The sequence below is a fragment of the Nematostella vectensis genome, chromosome 9 (assembly GCF_932526225.1).
Source record: "Nematostella vectensis chromosome 9, jaNemVect1.1, whole genome shotgun sequence".
NCBI lineage: Eukaryota > Metazoa > Cnidaria > Anthozoa > Actiniaria > Edwardsiidae > Nematostella > Nematostella vectensis.
In genome coordinates, this window is record NC_064042.1 from 8,864,357 (window position 1) to 8,883,348 (window position 18,992).

At 39.1% G+C, this 18,992-nt stretch overlaps 3 protein-coding genes across 3 annotated transcripts; 1 reads left to right on the forward strand and 2 right to left on the reverse strand.

The window, feature by feature from the left end:
- Window positions 1-591: 591 nt before the first annotated feature.
- LOC5515371 (retinoblastoma-binding protein 5 homolog) lies at window positions 592-9,769 on the reverse strand. The gene is made up of 17 exons (XM_032385143.2): window positions 9,652-9,769; window positions 9,552-9,577; window positions 9,306-9,478; window positions 8,750-8,890; window positions 8,585-8,672; window positions 7,937-8,008; window positions 7,440-7,469; window positions 7,247-7,326; window positions 6,385-6,510; window positions 6,044-6,096; window positions 5,857-5,957; window positions 5,476-5,547; window positions 5,010-5,093; window positions 2,690-2,793; window positions 2,101-2,194; window positions 1,429-1,570; window positions 592-1,281 (listed from the first exon to the last, which is right to left on the reverse strand). The coding sequence occupies exons 1-17, from the start codon at window positions 9,668-9,670 to the stop codon at window positions 1,079-1,081; spliced, it is 1,608 nt and encodes a 535-aa protein (XP_032241034.1). The 5' UTR covers window positions 9,671-9,769; the 3' UTR covers window positions 592-1,078.
- LOC5515376 lies at window positions 9,757-14,944 on the forward strand. Its single transcript, XM_001635511.3, has 8 exons — window positions 9,757-10,980; window positions 11,073-11,136; window positions 11,416-11,449; window positions 11,543-11,580; window positions 11,863-11,931; window positions 13,032-13,074; window positions 13,597-13,680; window positions 13,910-14,944. Exons 1-8 carry the CDS (start codon window positions 9,965-9,967, stop codon window positions 14,521-14,523), a joined length of 1,962 nt encoding a protein of 653 aa, XP_001635561.1. The 5' UTR covers window positions 9,757-9,964; the 3' UTR covers window positions 14,524-14,944.
- Window positions 14,945-15,403: 459 nt separating this feature from the next.
- Window positions 15,404-18,686, reverse strand: LOC5515368 (trafficking protein particle complex subunit 4). Its single transcript, XM_001635454.3, has 5 exons — window positions 18,507-18,686; window positions 17,296-17,470; window positions 16,665-16,768; window positions 16,423-16,549; window positions 15,404-15,769 (listed from the first exon to the last, which is right to left on the reverse strand). Exons 1-5 carry the CDS (start codon window positions 18,676-18,678, stop codon window positions 15,679-15,681), a joined length of 669 nt encoding a protein of 222 aa, XP_001635504.1. The 5' UTR covers window positions 18,679-18,686; the 3' UTR covers window positions 15,404-15,678.
- Between the last annotated feature and the right edge of the window lie 306 nt (window positions 18,687-18,992).

The window sequence follows — 18,992 nt, forward strand, 5'->3', positions numbered from 1 at the left end:
CTGCACTTTTCGGCCCGGTTCATTGTTTTGAAGAAACAATATATTTTCGCAGCCAACCTCCTCCGCCTTGCAAGTTACAGGTTGACATTTTACCATTCATACAGTTTTGCCATTCACTGCCTAGAAAACTTTGTGTTTGAACTACTTCAAAATGTCTTGTTAATGAAATCTTGATTATCTCCATTTTTTCATGATATCGATATGGAGAAAAAAGTTTTTGTTTTTTTGTTATTTCATTCCGTGAAGCTTTTAATAAAATCGCAATCATGAAAGAGTAGGACAGTAATGGCTGGTTAAATGCGAATTTTAAAACTTTGTTCAAATTGTAGAAACACATGCAAAGAGAATTATTACGTTGAAAAGCAATAACACGAGAATATAATGGTTCATTGTTATTGTTTTTTTTTTAACTCACAATGTTTGCCAAGACCATAACCTCACCTCCCATTCGCATTTTTGTACTGGAACCTCGCTTTTAACTACAGGTCGCCCGGACTCACTCTTTGGTTGTCTACAGCGGCGTAGCCAGGATTTTGATAAGTCTCCCAAACCTCTTCTCCTCACATTAAATAATCTTTCAAAAAATTTAAATTGTGTTTGATTCTGTTTATTTTTTCAGAGTATACCTCAAACGGATTATTAAACGATATAAGTTACGATATTTACATCCTTTATCATAAAATCCCTACTACCTTACAGGCCATCCAATGGAAATTATTCTTTACAGGGACCCATACATTCTTCTACATGTATGGCTGCCCATCTTTAGCTTTCTGAAGCACTTTGTTCTCAAGAGGTTACCTTTGAAAACCTCGGAATGCTGAAATTTGAAAGCTTGAACTTCTTTGGATTTCTGAACAAATCTACCGTTGAGTTTCTCTTCTACCTTCCTTAAAAGGAGTTTGGTCACTCTTCCATCTTCCTCATAAGTAGTCGAGTATCTCTTCTATCGTCCTTATAAGGAGTTGTGTTTTTCTTTTGCCGTCCTTATAAGGAGTCGAGTTTCTCTTTTATTGTTCTTATAAGGAGTCGAGTTTCTCTTTTATCGTCCTTATAAGAAGCTTCTCTTTCAACAACCTTATAAGGAGTTGAGTTTCTCTTCTATTGTTTCGCTGTCATCTTCAATTGTCTCTGCTGATGACTCATCACCTTTGTCATCCTCATCTTCAGTCTTCGTTCCTAGCGGGTCAGCGGTTATCAAACCTGTTTTGCCGGTCTCTTGTCCCTTACTAGTAATGGATTGGGGGTCCTTGTCGAGTTGCTTTGATCCCTTTTGTACACCTAGAAAATTATTGAAAGTATTATATGAAATAGTCGCGAAATGTGCTTATTTATGCTGCAAAGCTTTTCTAATATAATGATAATGGATAAATAAATAGTGGAAAGTCTGATGTACAAAAACATTGTTTTAGCGATCTTTCAACAAACCTGTTTTCTTAGCCTCCGTCTGGTGTGACACGTCACCATCGTGACGTATGTCAATCACTTTCGTCTTCTTCTTAGGAGCCTCGAGCCCAGTCTCGTTGGACGCGCGACGCTTCTGTTCCGGGTCCTTGCTGTAATCCTCATTCTGAACAAAATAAGATGCATCAGATTCATCATTGATCGATAATCAACGATACGTGTAACACACTGTATCGAGGCCTCTCGCGGGTAATTGTTTTAACAATTCCGTTTAAATTAAAACAGTTTAGTAGCCCGTCAAAGCGTGCGGTCGATCTGATCTCTGGCAAATAAAATCACCAATGCTTCTAGTTTGTAAATTAGAAATAAATATGATATATTATTCATCGGCGATGCGCGATGCACGTGCAAATGAGAACGCAGTTTACTAGATTTGGAACAAAATCTAAAAAACTGTGGTTGGCAAACTCCATTTTGCGTATATGAGGTCAGTCCAACTTGATGTCTTACATGACAAGCGGACCACCTAATCGGTTTCTTGGAAATATCGAAAAGTAAGTAAGAAGTTGACACTTGATTTTTTTTCTACCCTGAATCAACAAAGCTAAGATAAAATTCTACCTTTATTTGAAGTATAGGTGACTCCCCTGTAATTCCAACCCTTTTTGGTACCAATTAGTAAAGTTGATAATGTACCTCGTTAGTCCAGAGCGGCTCCTCGGGGTCGTCGACCTCAGGTGCTACCGGTAGGTATGACAGCGTGTCGAGGTCCTGGTCGTTATCCTCGTCACTGTGGTCAAAAACACGCGATATAAGATTTTCATTTACAGTAAGCACTTAACATTAATCGAAGCTTGATGACCAAACGATGGCATTAAAAAAAAAAATGTTCGACTCAATGAGGACTTGGACTTCCATACCAAGTTCCATCAAGTGGTAGTTGGATAAGCGTGGAAACACAGTGACATGATTTAGATAAGGTGCTTCTAAGTGGAATTTCTGTGAATAGGTTTCAGTTGTCTTTATTCAAGCTCTGTGAACTAGAGTATCTTGCGTTCTATGCATTTCTCCCTCAACGTATATTTTCGTTAATCCCGTTAACTGTTTAACGTTTATTTTCGTTAACCGCTTTAATCCATGCTTCGCTCTCTATTTTATTGTTACTAATTATAACCCCTTCCTCTCCTAACAGCCACTCAGTCTCTTGTTCCTCGTCGTGCATCTATTTTTTCCTCCCTCCCTCACCACACCCGTAAAACACCCCTCCCTCCTTGAAGTAAATTACCTGCTACAGAGAGCATGTATTCTGTCAATTGATGTAACATCAACCTCCTCTTCCTCACCGACTTCACTCTCTGATGGGAGTTCGGGTTCTTTGTCTTCATCCTCCTAAAACACAAAAGAAAAGCAAGTCAAGGCAAGTCAGATATCGAAGTTCACACCGACCACCAGCCCCTCGAAACCATCATGAAGAAACCTCTCAACAAGGCTCCTGCACGCTTACAGAAGATAATCATGAAGTTGCAGCGCTATCAATTCAAGCTTACCTACAAAAGAGGCCCGGCCCTCTACCTGGCCGACACTCTCTCTAGAGCAGCCCTTCCTCAACCCATTGCCGCTAAAGTAACATCTTTCGAAGTATTCCGCACAGAGATGGCGGCCAGAGACACCGACAAGAACCCAAGGCTAACAGAGAACACTGAGAGCCAAATAAGGGAAGAGACAAGCAAAGATACTACATTGGCAGCCTTACAAGACGTCATCATACATGGATGGCCAGAAGACAAAACATGCCTGCAACATTCGCTCCGCCCCTACTGGTGCTACAGGGACGAGCTGTCAGTACAGAACGGCATAATCTACAAAGGCATACAAGTAATGATACCCCAATCAATGTACAAAACCATGCTCTCCAAGATACAAGCAAATCACTTTGGCGCAGAATCCAACATACGCATGGCACGTGAAGTCCTATTCTGGCCAGGGATGAGGAAAGCAATTCAGGACGCATGTGAATCCTGTGGCACTTGTGCCCAATATGGACAATCAGCCCCAAAGGAACCCATGCAGTCTCCACCCATACCCACTAGACCATTGGAGATAGTCAGCCAGGATATATGTGAAATAGATGTTGTGGTTTGAAATGCTTCTTGGTTTGAAATTGTTAAAACCAGTTTGAAAAAAATTCAAACCATGCCACATTTGTTGTGGTTTGAAATGCTTCTTGGTTTGAATTTTTTTCAAACTGGTTTTAACAATTTCAAACCAAGAAGCATTTCAAACCACAACATAGACAAGCAGAACTATTTGGTCACGGTCAGTCACTTCTCTGACTGGATTGAAGTGGACAAACTGGAAGACACCCTGGCTCCCACAGTCATCGAGAAACATTTTGCGAGATATGGCATTCCGGTGAACTGCCACACTGACAACGGTCCCCAGTTTATAAGCAAGGAATACAGACAGTTCTCAGCTGACTATGGCTTCAAGCACACAACGTCGGCGCCATACCACCCAAAAGGCAATGGAAGAGCTGAGGCTGCTGTCAAGGTCGCAAAATCAATGTTGAAAAAGGCAAACGACTTTCAAAACGCGATGCTGATGTACCGAAACATCCCGCCTCAAGGTCACACCTACTCGCCAGCGCAACGCATGTTGTTGAAACGTACAAGAACCACACTACCCACCACAGAACAACTCCTGGCTCCATCCATGGTCAACTTTGAAACCGTAAAACAGGAAATAGTCAAGAAAAGGAGTGAAACGAAAGCGTACTATGACAAGAGAGCAGGAACTCAGCAAAGATCTCTTGACATAGGCAACTTTGCCTTCGCCAAACCACGACCAAACCAACGCGGGCAACCATGGCGCTATGGTGAAGTCGTCGAGAAAGATGAAACAGCAAGGTCGTACACAATACGAACTCCGCGCGGAATCAACATCAGGAAGAACAGAGTCCAGCTAAGACCCGCAGCGCCACCACCAACTGACGACCGACTGCAGATGATGGTGATGAGATACCCAGCATCGGAGCCTTATATCGCCAATCCAGCCCAGTTCAGTTAGCCCACAGGGATCACCCACAATACACCGCAGATACACAAAAGCCAGGTTTCGTCACACCAGGCTGAAGAGATCAATAAATCAAACCCCATGGATGGGCTCGCGGTAGAAATACCTCTGCCTCAAGACACCCAAGGACAACCGGAAACGCTCAACCCGGCAAGACAGACAAGATCTGGGAGGGAAGTCAAAACTCCACAGAGACTTAAAGATTATCTTCTCAAGTAGCTGATGTTTAGAGCCACTCTTCAGGGACCATCATAGGAACACTGTAGAACGTTATGGTTAACCGTTGAGGCTTTGTTTGTTTTATTTTATTATAATTTAATTTTCGTTAAAAGGGGGAGATGTTGGTCAGCGGCAGACCGTACGATCGGAGTCCGCCATGTTGGATTGGGAATAAATGTACAGTCACTCATAGTTAGCTCATTGCTCGTCCTGTGTACTCGACTCTCACTCCGATGTACCTCCGATGTACAGAAAGACAACTATATCAATTACATATCTTAGAATTCAGTTTTAATGGAAACTACCTCACTTACAACATCAAATTCGCTTTCCCTTTCTTCATACTCAACATTTTCATCTAGTTCCTTGAAGTCTGGTGCAAAGGCGCTCCAGTTTTCCTGGAAACAAAGACATCAGCAATGGTCCTAAATTTATTCTTTTATTTAGTTCAATAAATCAACACAAGGTTAAAATGGTGTGTTTTACGCCTTTGTGAAAATAGAGCTGTTTCGCTGACGCTTTGAGCGTTAGCCTGTTTGTCAGAATTCCCTGATTCCTCATGCCTAAAAAGGGATGCTAAGCAGACCATCATGCCTACAGACCACCTAGTTATTCAACAGCTTGTCTGTAGTTTCTCTAGCCATACTTCTCTAGTCTCTCTAGTTTCTCTAGTCAATATCAACATCAATATCAATGTATCAATATCAAGTCATACTTCAGCATCAAACCTCTCACTCAAAATGTTAAATAAAGAATCAGACATAATCACAAACAACTCACCACATGATTTTGTGCCCAGATTGATACCACGCCACTCGATATGGAGCAGATGATAGGTCGAATAGGATGCCACTACATGGAAAGAAATACTTTGTGAAGATTTGCCTTCTTCATTACATTGTATGAAATGATAGCCTGCGAGTGTCTGGCATTTGCTGGTGTCAGATAAACTCATAAGAATGTCTGTGATAAAACACCATCAAATGCCTGAAAGCCCATTAAATGTAGGACATATTACTGTATACATGTGCACACATACCATCTACAGCATGCATGTCAACATCTGGATGTAAAAAAAACTGGAGAATGGGCTTTGCTTTGGATCAGCAATTTTCCCTTAACGTTTTGCCAAACAAACCAGTAAGTTTAGTAAGTACATACCACTACATCTAGAAGCAACTCCCCCTTGGTGCCATGTAGGATTTTAACAAGGTTGCCTACTCCTTTTTCCCAAATGTACAATGCATGTGTTCTGGCAGAGCCTATAATTAAAAAAATGGCAAGGGAAATAGCGGACAACTGTACATGTCAAGAAAAATTAGAAACACTTGCTTCAACATGAACCAACCTGCACAAATATATTCACCATCCCCTGAAAAGCAACACTTCTTCCATAATGTTCTGAAATGAAAAAAAAATTTAGCAGGGAATTTTAAGTGATCATGGCTTATTCATCATAGTCAGGCATTGTAATCTTTCTGTAATGCATGGTTCTGAGGCCAACATGATGATAATGATGATGATGATCATTATCGTGTTGATGATGATGGTGATCATGGATGTTGACAGTGATAACGGATGATGATGAGTGCCAGAGATAGTTGCAAATGTAATAGATTGCAAGGCAATATCCTTCTTCTGTGAGTATATACTCTTTTGCCTATAAATTACTGCACTACAGTACCCTACCTGTTGACCAGATCTTGAAGTTTCTGGATAGGTTCTGGCTCCGCCCCTTCCTGGTCCTTGCATGCCAGCACAATTTGGTTATCAAATACTCTAATAATTCTGTCCTGGCAGTTTATTAGGAAAGCACTGTCGGAAAAGATACAAAGAACAATTGAACTTTTGATATGCCAAATCAAATACTCTATACTTTTTATTTAATTTGTTCAACATCAAGTCAACTTTTACTACATACTTGCAACTTATAGTGTGTGGCTTATTTAAAACAACTCCTGAATCTCACTGGACCCAATGTATTTATGTCAATACAAATAGACGATTAGTTTCAGCTCTGCAGAAGCATGACATACAGTATATCAGGCCTAAATGTCACATGGAAATGTCTAACATTTGGTGATTTCTTGATTAAGATGGGGTGTGTGAGCCCCTAGATAGTACTGTACATACAAATCTGACCCATTTATCATTTAGTGATTGCTTCAAAAATCAAAACAATTTAACAAAATAAACAGTACACAGCACTGTGAATAAAAGTGAAATTGTCAATAGACTTTTGTCATCTTGGAAAATAAATAAATTATGCTGTAACGCCATTACGTAACTTTAGACGACGAAAATAAAAACTTGAACATAAAAATACTGTTTTCACGTTTATCTATGCCTCCTACGCGCTTGTTTATATTGACTTGCCACTGGTTTTGAATATCATTTTTCAACATATTTTTATACATAGGATTTTTCTCGAATAAAGTTAATTTTCTATTTTTTTCCAAAATGACCCCAAAAATACACGATTTTTGGGGTCATTTTACATATTATACATAAGTGTGTATTATACATGAGTACTGTAAATACAGTAACTAACCTTCCTCTACGGGCAAACTCAATGGCTTTGATGGCTGTGTTTGCGCTAGTTCCTGTTTGAATCCTGAAAAATGTAATGACCTGCAATAAATCAAAAGCATTCATACATTTAGTCGGAAAATAACCCTTCCTTGAATAAATTAAAAATCAAATCCTTCAACAATATAATCATTCGAAAAAAGTTTATAACTTACCTCCCTTGTCTTTGCGTCAATCACCAAAACCTTGAAAACAAAGGCAGATATTATAGAATGAGGTCATGACGGAAAAACCTGGAAAACGTGCAATTCCAGATAGAGAGAGAAGACACAATTTCTTACCATCGCTATAGGTTCCTTGTATTACGGATTGATTTTCAAAACACAAATAACGTGAGGCCAAAGTGCACATAACCAGATTTTGGCTTTTTAAGATAATTTTTCCTTGATCATCATTGCCCTGTGTATCAGTTCAGGGACGAAAAGCTCAAATTTCAATGACACTTTACAAAAAGTTGCATCAATTTAAAAAAAGTCGCACTTTATATTTTGTTTGCTATACGTTACTAAGTACTCAGAGAAATTCTCCGCCTTATTCGATGTGAAATGGGCTTATTTGAAGCGTCGCGTCATGTTTTTCCGTCATGTCTAGAATAAGTGATATTCAGCAGCAATGACAGCACATTAACTTTTACACATGACTTTGATCTAACCTTTCCCTTGGCGTTTCCAGTATAAATATAATCTCCTCTGCGATCAAAGGATGCAACAATGTTGTGTTCTGACTGTAATAACAAAGTGAACAAAAGGTGAAAAACATTCACAGTCACGTTGTGCACTAGAGTATGCCCTGCTTTTGAACTGCTGCGCCAGAGAGCAGCACGCAAAATGCCGAGTTCACTCCTGTAAAATCTCACTGTGTTTACCATTTCTTTTTTGGGTGAGAGGGATTTGAAAACTTTGCCTGGGATTCTTAGGTACAATAATAAAAAAATTCTACGTTTATTTTGGGGGCACAACATTAAGTGCTGCATTTGAGGGACTTTATCTGTAAAATAAACATCTATTCAACTCGCAATAATGTGGGTTTGCTCATGCTGTCATGAAAGTGCTGTCCTACTTGGGAAAGTGTTAAAAAGTCCTCAAATGCCAAAAAGAGTTGGTTGGAACACCAAAAAACCCTGTACCAAGGCAATAAAAAAAGGATAGGGGAAGTAAGAAATTCAGAACACTGTATTTATATATGCACTTATTTGATATGCATGCAACTCTCACCACTAATGGAGGGTTTCCTCTCAATGCACAGTTCCACAAAAACAAATAATTGTAGCGGGAAGATTTTATTGTTTACAGTCCTGTACCTCTCCTCCAGTAGGCAAAACGTAATGTTTGCCGTCCAAATCAACAACCACTGGACCCTGCTTTGTAGGGCACACCAAGATGACTTTACTAAAAATTAAATGAGATAATTACGTTAAGCTTATTATCCAAAATGAGTTTCTAAATGTCTCAATTTGCAAACTTACTTGTTCCTAGGGTGGAATTGAACTTTGGATATCGGTGATTGGAATCTGTATTTCTGATCACACTCCCCAGTAAGAATATCCCAAACGGAGACATTCCAGTCATTTGATCCACTCAGCAGCTTGCGGCCATTACGACTCCAACTAAAGATTAGGAAAATACACCTTACCACTTGAAACAAGTTGGTGTTTACATACTTCACAACTACATTTTTAATGTGAGGATAAAGAAATCTTGCTATTGGCAACTTTCAGATTATAAAATCGATTGAGGACATTTCAGTGATCTAGCAAATCATGTTGCAGTGTTTTCATATGAGCATTTGACTGACACTTTGAGAACTTGCTATGGAAGTTACACTTACATTATTACTTTTTTGCTGTACATTTTTTTTTCTCATTGGCTGTAATATTTTGTGCCGTTAACTGTCTCCAAGCCAACATGCAGACAATACCCCTGGGAAACCTTGTTTTTTATAATATTTTCTTGAAACTTTGAGCCTGGCTTCTGTATAGCGATTGTTATATCAATCTTTTTAGTTTTTGAAGGTATACTTGCCTGACAGAAGTCACAGGATGAACATGTGCACTTATGATTTTGGCAATTCCTCGCGTCAAGAAGTCCCATAGCACAACTCGCCCATCGTTGCACCCTACAGCTAACAAAGAGCCACGTCTATTGAACGCCGCAGTCAGCGCTACGCTTACCGAGTCCAGACTGCCATCGTACTCCTACAAACACAGATCAGTGACAATCAAAGTCGAATGAATATGGAAAAACATTTTGTCAACAAAAAGTTCTCACCTCGGGGTAGCTCTGCCCAAACGATTCTAGAGAGAAACCCAAAAATCATTAATTTTACAAACAAGGGGAAGTTCGATTGGAACTGAGAGTAAAAACTTACGTAGTAGCTCGAGATTCATAGCGATGTGAAAAAGACAGCCAAACAATCGGTCCGTCCACCATTAGACGCGGGCTCAAAAGGACCGTCAGCGGGTAAGACAAATAGAGCATGCGCTTTGTTTGCTTGTACACTCCGCTTAGTTGGAGTTGAGCTCCGGGCTCAACAAGATGGCTCTGTGAAGTTTTGACAGCTTAACTTTGACAACGTAGAAAAAGCGTTTTGCCTGAGCTGTTGATCGAAAATTTTGAAGAAATAACTGGTTAACGAAAATTTAGATTGCTGTGTTTTAGTGTCTGCTCATAAATTGCATAATATGGAAGAGAAAGGTACAGAGAATGTTCCAGAAAAAGATTCGAAAAGTAAGAAAACTATTCCAAATATCGAGGGAGGTGAACAGATACAGACGGGCAACGGAGGGGGTAACATTGAGTCGTCGGTGTCGAGACCAAAAGAGCTCAAAACCAAGCGTTGTCGTGCCTCCGTCAAATGGAACCGCGTTAAAAGAGTACAAGTGTCTGATGTATTCGATTCTTGTGAACCTCAAGCTAAACTTCCGAAAACAAATAAGCAAAATAGAGACATTGAAAAGACTCATGAATGTGTTGAGAAAGAAAAGTTTATCGATATTTCTAGTAAGTCTTGTGATGACACAGGTACGATAAGAAATAATGAATCTGGTGTGAATGATGAGAGTTTAGTAACTGACCAAAGCAAAGCCACTGCTAACAAAAGTACGCAAATGGTTAAGGGGCTTAACGTACCTACATCCATGGTGAATGAAGGAGAGGCTAAACAGGATCAAAGGAATGATAACTCAGATGCTGTACAAGGAAGTCAAGCTAGCAATAAGAAATTTGAAAATGTCAATGCTACACTAAGTCATTGGCAAGCTAGTTGCAAAACAAAGGAGAATTCTCAGACTGGAAACGGAGCTGATCATTTTGAAAAGCCTGCTGACAATACAAATACAGGTAGAATGTCATCAGATGTTAGTTGGGAGTCTGTGGTAGGAAGCTCAACCCATCAAGAAGGGGCAAACTCCAGCATAGAGAATACAGGCCTAATAGACAACAATACTGAGGCCTCATCCATAGATTCATCCTCAGTCTCTACAGTAAATGCTGTACAACAAGAGCAGGGAAGAGAGGAAGGAAGCCAGCAAATGAGTTGTAATACTGATGACTGTGTGAGTTCTTCTCAAGCAAACAGAAAGGGGAGAAAGCGTAAACAAAATTCTGAGACGAATAAGAGTTTGAGTACATCAGAGAAAACCAATTCTCTTGACTGGACTCAGAAGGAAAAACAGCTTCTCTTAAATGGCCTTAAAAGGTATTAAATCTGCATTACGTCATGTTCTATTACTGGAGGTAATTGAAGCCTTGCTGACGCAAGCGTTTGATTACAATTTTAATTTTCTTTAGTGAACCTGGTGAAATCAAATGGAAGAAACTGGCAAGAATGATCAAAACAAAGAATCTTGCACAGGTCAGTGTAGTGTCATGAATATTATTTCCATATTTTCTCATAGGTATAGTGCTATTCTTCGTCATTCTTCTCCTACCAAATGATGTGACAGATCATGTTTTATGGTTGTTTCTTCAAGTGTGCATGAACAGATCAAATTTTCTCTATCTTTCTTCTGTTGTGAGTGCAGTAACCATTTTCGCATTTTAAGGTGGATCTAATAGCAAGAAAATAAGATGTTGGTGTTGGTAACTGTTTTTTAGTGAAGCTTTAGACGATTCATTTTTTTATTATCTGCAGATTAAAAGTTACACTGAAAGCTTTTCAGCTAGAGGTAAATTGTTTCATTGTTTGGATTTTCCATTGTGGTCTTCCTTTTTGTTCCATTGATTAGTGACAGTTGCTTATTTAGTTCTATTTATTTCAGATTCCAGTGCAATGGTACCTTCTGATACACCTTTGGATGTAAGGATTATTTGAAATTGTATTACCCAAAATAGCTGATGTAAATATCACCAACATTGTCCTAATCTTCATCTATCATTAACATTACCATGGTCGTCATCATTATCATCATCACTATCATTATCATTTCCCCTCAACATCTTGGCAATCATAACTATTTATGACCATTATCATCATCATCATCTCGATTTTTTTAGCATTATCATACTGTACTGTGTAACTGTCGCAAACATACCATAATCAACAATACAACCATACATTGACTTTCTTTTTGCTTTTCAGACCTGGCTGAAGATATGTAATGATGCCAGTTCTGATCTTGACGATGTTGATGCCAAGTGTTTGCCACAGGTTAAGATATGTTTAATGTGATGATTCCGGTTTTATACTAATGATTTATGTGTGCTTATCTGTAGGGGTCTACATACACTTATGTACTTTGTATCCATACAATTAAAAAAATAAACATTCCCTCAGTTTAGTACTTTCCGTAAAAACACTCTGTTGTCCCTGTAAACTGGTTGGGAAAGAGGTGACTGAATTACGCAGAAAAAAACTCAAAATTACGCAGAATTCTTTGCTAAATTACGCGCTAAATTACGCAGAAAATCAATCATTACGCGCTAAATTACGCTGGATTTTGCAATACATGTTTCTTTAAAAGTCAAAATTTTGCAGGACTCTTTACTGAATTAAGTGTTAAATTACACGGAATATCAACTGTTACGCCCAAACTACATTTTGTACCGAAGTAAAGCACGAAATAACTTGAAATGATTAATTTTTTGTGCGAAAATATCTTAGGCGAGTTTTCATTGCCTTCCAGCCACCAGCCAATTAAAAAAGGTATTTTTATGTTAGTCCTAGGCCTTCGCGGTTTAGGAAAGAACGCCTAGTCATTTTATATGACCTCGAAATTCAGTTTGAAATATCCCACTCTTACGAAGAATATCTCTCTTTTTTTACGAGAAATAGAGGTGAGAACCCTAAAAGAACACATCAGCTGTGCACTTAAATGTTTTGTCTTTCAAAATTTAGCCAAATTACGTGAAAATTTGTGGTTTACGCAGAGAAAGCCAAATTACGCGCTTCCGCACAAGCGCGTAATTCCAGAAGCCCTGTTTATAGCTGGTAAAAAAAAAATAATCATGGTGAGCCTGTGTGGCGCAGATGGCAAACTGTGGCTCTGTAGTGCCTGTGCCTCTCTCATTGGATTCCAGGCTCAATTCCAAGTTCCAAAATAAACTGAGTTAGCTGGTTCTTGCCTTTGCCCTGAGGAACTCTGAGTGACTAGCTTCCTACATTTTTTAGTTCATTATTTAAAGTTCTCTTTTTACTCAACTCAATTTTCTAGCTAACTGGCGCTTGCATCCACCATGACTTTGAGGGTTTGGAATACGTTGTTGGTTAGGGTTACTAATGGAATATTTGTCTGAACCTTTTTTTTCCAGTTGCTGACGATCGCTGCATTTGAACCTGTTGCCCAAACTTCAGGTGAGAGTCATGGCATATATTTTTACTAATAGTAGGGTTATTAGTATTTCATGCAAGACCCAATGAACTGGCACCCTATAACCCAAGAAGTCATATTTTTCCCAGAGCATAGTATTTCTAGAAAAGGCTAAGCTTTGAGCGATTTTTCTGGCTGTTGCTGACAGTGTTAAATTTGTGCAAGTTGCATGCATTGTTCCCACGGGTCCTTAAAAGTCTAAAAAGTCTTACATTTTGAGAAAAGTTTGATAACGGTCTTAAAAAGTTTTATTTTCCTAGAGTTTAGTATTTCTTGCAAACATTATGCTCTAAGCGTTTTTGTTATGCTCTTGCTGACAAAGTGTTATACAGTATGTGCAAGTTCATATGCAGTTTTAAATGTTCAAATTTAAAAAGGTATGTATTAAATTTGTCTGCTGCTCAGCTGCAGGATCCATGGGACCAAGAAATGACCTTATATCCTATTTTCGTAATTTCTTTATGTGGCTTTGTTGTTTAGTTGTTCTAACATTTGTTACATTATAGTACCTGGACCCAACTACCCACAAATCTATAACTTCCTGAGTGCAGTACTAAGGGGCGACGTAAGCCAGCAACTTGCCCCTTTAGGTCAGTACATCTAAACTTCTTTTTATTTATGTGTAATTGATGGATTTTATCATCATTCAGGTTAGTGCAAGCTCTAAGGTGGGGCTATGGGGTCCCAAGTCATGACTTGTTGCAGGGGGATCTAGGGGTATTTCCCGCTCCAACACCAAGAGCACACACACAAATGTTTCTTTGGTCACTTTCACAAGTGTTTTTCTCACAAAAATATATTTGTTCTGTTTGATTTCAGATGCTAAAGTTGTTCTGGAATTACTAACTAACCTGGAATCACGACTTATGCATTCGGATTATGACAAACAGATAAAATTCTTACGAGATAAACATGACTCAGTTCTTGAGGAGAGGCTGCGAAACACTGCTATTCGACACCTGGAAGAAATAATCAGCACTGAAGAACAAGAGAGACTTATAAAGGAATGCAAAAAGACTGGATACCCCTCATACCCAGAAAGAAAAAGTAGCAGAGGTAGAAAGTTAAAGACAAAGATAGTTGGTTTAATTGAATCAGTTAGTGATGAGTCAGATACCGCACCAGAGACTCTAAATCCTAAAAAATCATCGTCACTAAATCCTGTAGGAGTTCCTGTGAATTTACTAAATATCACACCAAGACTGCCCAGAAATGTTACAACTACTTTATCCATGAGAAGTCCTCTTTATAATCAGACTCGATTAGTGGATGAGCTGAAATCTGAAAAAGAGAGGAAGAGAAGGGAGAAAAATCAAAAGAGGCAACAGCAGCGAAAAGAAAAGCAAAAACAACAAAAAGAACAACAGCAACTCCATAAACAACAGAATGACCAGCAACAAACCAAACAACAACAAGAACAGAAACAACAGTAAGAACAGCAACAACAGAAAGAACAGCAACAAGAGAAAGAACAGCAACAAAAGGAACAACAGAATGAACTAGAACATCAACAGAAAGAACAACAGCAACCGAATGACCAGTAACAAAACAAACATCAACAACAGAAAGGACAGCAACTGAAACAGCAAAAGAAAGATCAAGAACAGAAGGAATGACAACAACAGCAAAATACAGAGAGTAGAAGAGCATCAGAAGGGCCAGGAACAAGACAGGTCTCAGAAAGAGCAGCCAAAACAGAGCCAGTAAAATATGACAAGAACAAATAATGACTAGAACTGAAAGATTATTTCAACAGCAGGAAGGGGAAAAGACAGTATAAAGAGCACTTTCACATTTAAAAACAAAGACATTTGTCTGAATATACTGGAATAATAAAGACAATTTACTACAATATAACCATTTTTATTATACTGTTTTTTTTATATAATGTACAAACTTTTTAATTTGATAGGGTTATGGAATTATCAGGCTTCAATTTATAACATATACCCCCTTCCAAACTTTGTAATCTTTGTTTGTAATCTTTGTTTATCGAGGGTAGCATATTTAACCGAATATACAGTTTTCTAACATATGGCCCTCGGTTAGTAAGCACTGTCACTGGGGGTGGTCACTGCCAGAGGGTTTATTGCGTCCCCAGTGGTTCTTTTACGTCCCTTCGGTTCAGGTTAGTGTAGTGCAGCTTGAAGAGACGGGACCTCCGGTTTAGTGTCCTTATCCGAGAAGACTGGAAACACGGGAGAATAACTTCAACTCACTTGTGACAAATTCGATTCAAGGCAGGGACCCGGAAAAATCCCCAGTTTGAGCCAGGATTCGAACCTGGGCCACAGCGGTGAGAGGCAGACACGCTAACACACTAGGCCACCCCTGCTTCCACCAACATATAGTGCCAAAACATTTTGAAGAAAAAAAAACAATACTAAACTCTTCTAAATTTCTCATTTTTAGTTAATCTTGGCAAGCTAGCAAAAATGGTAAAATTGAGCTCTGGTTATATATTTTGTCCTGTATTTACATATTTTTACGATACTCCCAGATAATGGTAGGACCATACTACAATTAGCAATAATTGGGTTTCCCCTTTGATATGTGACAGTTAATATGTCTGCATTAAGTCTCTTTATTCAGCTCAATGAAGGATTACTTGAATATAACCCAGACTTCTCTGCCGCTTGATCTAGAGCTTTTTGTAAATTTAAATCAAATAATTCACACCTGAAAAAAAAGGAACATTTAATCATGTCGGACATCAATTTTCTCAAGTAAGACAGTCTGTTGACAAATCATTGTTGCCTCACATAAGACAAAATGTTCCTTCAACACATTCCCAATTTTACAACATCTTGCATTTGACTGGTACCTTGTCTAATCTTGTCTATTCACACATACCCATGCATCCAAAATTTATAGACAGGTGTCCTTTTTTATCACTATTTTACCAGGGTCGTAGTATCTTAAAGAAATGGCATACACCCACCACACCCTTACATGAGCACCCCTTAAGTAACTATCTTCATCTTTCACACCGGAAACTGTTAGTGCTGTAAGTACCCAGAAGCATACAGTTTGCAATAACTATCAGGGTAAGCCCAGCCCAATAAAATCTTCGGCTAAGAAGGACTCCAGGGGTGTGTCTAGAGAAAAAGGTAGTCAAGAGGAATTCACAGATCACCGTCTTCCTTAGCTCTAGTACACACATAAAATGAACTGCTTCTTGACTACCAGCGAAGCAGTCAAACTCATTGCATCGCAAGAGCATGTGGGGCCAAAACCCCTCGGATCCCCGTCTGGAAACGTGTGGACTCCCCACCCCTTGATATTAGATGGCAGTTATAAGAAGGCTTGGTTGGCATGGCACTGTTACTTACCTAATAGGCATGTCTAAGGAGTAAAATGGGTTTTTCAGGGCAAAATCTCCATACAGTTCATAGATTTTCTTCAAGAGGCCATCCATGCCCACTTGTCTTGGATCAGTAAGGACGATAAATTTAAGACCTGAAATTGAATATAAAAAAACTCTGATGATAAGTTTAGGACATGGGACATACTGTGTACTGTACATTACAAAGAGCTATTACTGTGTATTTTTGTTATTTCCCTCTCTCCTCACCTGTCATTGATTGAAAGCAGTGTAGTTTGAAAGAGTCTGCCTCGAGCACCTCAATACCAGATGACCTCTGCTCTGGGGAAAGCTTTGCTGCTATGGCAAATAACCTGATAAAAACAGGGCAATATTCTTCTTAAGAAATTAAGGATCATTTATCCGCACTGGACATTGTACTTTATATCACAACTAATGAGATCACTATTCGAGGGATTAACAGTTTAACAGATTAACAGTTTAACAGTCACCTATATTCAAACCTCAATTCAAGGGATTAGTCCATTGAAGTCTTTTGACCTTCTTAAAAATGGAGTCTCCAATTACACAGAAAACATTTGTTTAAGATATCAGGCAAGAAAACTGTTTGAGAGAAAAATATCTTCAGTTCTGTAGAACTAGGCAAATTTAAGTACAAAAGAGTGGTTCCAAAGGTTTGTGAAAGTTGGGATATTCTTGGAAGCATTTTTTGGTGTCAAAGGAATTAAATAAAAGTGATACAACTTTGTTTAGTACTGTCGGAGAGTCCACAACAAGTGCAGAACTTGATTATCTACCACCGTCCAAAAGGAGTCTTACTGTAATCCTTAGAGTTCTCATTCGGTGCGACAGGTTTGACAGCGTTTTGCATGCGACTTACGGATGGAACATGCTAGCAAGCATGATACGCTCATTAGTCTTCAGCTTGGCTCGTCCAAACTTGAGTGATATTGGATAGTTCTCCTTATTAGCGAGGAATTCCATGACATCCGTACCATCAGGAAGTTTTCGACCCACAACATTCTCGCCGTTTATTGCTAGTAGGGAGTGACCAACTAAAATAGACATTTAATTTAATCAGTGCTTCATAACATATAAGGCTTGTGAATAATGCAAAGACATCTGGTGATTTTAATAGTGGGGGGGGGGGGGGTAGACCAATGGTCAAATAAATAATCAGCCAAGGGCAGACATTGACTCTTTTTCACTAGGGGCCAATGGCAGCTAGAAAATTCCAGTCACCAATTGATGTCCACAAACTCATCTATGGCCTGCTAGCCAGCTCTCATGGTGGGTTATTCGGAAATGTTTTATTTTTGAATATTGGCAACCCTGTGCACGCGCGAAGGCTGAGGTGCGCTGGGCCGAGGGTGCAAAGAAATGAGAGCCGGCTAGCAGGCTAACTCATCTAATTTCTGGCTGTTTGTTATGGCACATGAAAATCTTGCCCATCAGAATACATTTTAGTATTTCAGGCATATTTAATATGATACATAAGAATTAAAACTCCTCGAACAAATATTTTCCATATACATATACTAATAACCAATGATAACAGGGTAATCAACTTAAATAAAACCATTAAGATTTGCATTGAATGCAATAGCTTTATAAAAAAATACCCTTGTAAGAAATAGAATAAAATAAAATAAAATAAAATGTAAGCTGGTGAAATTTTGAAATGTGGTCATCTTGCTATACCAAATTCTTAAATCAATTTCTTTCATTCACAACAGAGAGCTACTATATCATTTTCTAGATACTTAATTGAATCATGATTGTTATCCGTAAGGGAAAGTTCATTTATTATCCCCTGGACTCCTGGATTGTGCATGCCCAATAACTGCCCCCATACAAAAACAAGTTGAACCAAGAAGTCTGATTTGACACTTTGTCAAATTATATAGTAGAGACAACACCCAAAGGAATCAGTGCCCCCTCTTTTAAAATCCACGCACCCCTTTAGACCTTTGAAATTTCTTGAGCCCCTCCCCCCTAAGGATAATAAATGAACATTCCTTAATACTTAACGAAATCCTGATAATGACAGATCGTGGAGTTGAAAAATAAAATTCAAGACAAATACAGAACCTTTTACGTTGTCTCTCGCGCCAAATATCACCTCTAGTTTATCATCTCCGCGTAGTGTTATTTCTAGAGGGTAGCTGTATGTCTTTTCCACCTCGCTTTTCGGTGTGTAGTGGTCGAAATGGTAGATTAGTCCACCGGCTCTGTTCAATATGTACACACTGAAGATCGCCATCTTGGGATTGTCCCAGTATGCCTTGCGAGGCCACCTACCACAGGAGCCCCAACTAGACCTGGATTGGGGGGGGGGGGGGGCATGTAGAAGCTATCAAAAGATTTTACCACATTGGATTGAGAAACCACAGACCAAAAACCAGAATACAATAGAACAATGAGGTGATCTATCCAATCCTGTTAGGCCTTGAGCGGACTTCTACACGAAGAGGGAGGGGAGTGGGACTACTAGTTTTCGCCCGGAGTCTACGACTTCCCGGTTCGCATCGCTCTCCCAGGAAAACCCTAAAAAAGACGTCGGGCCAACCAAAAAGT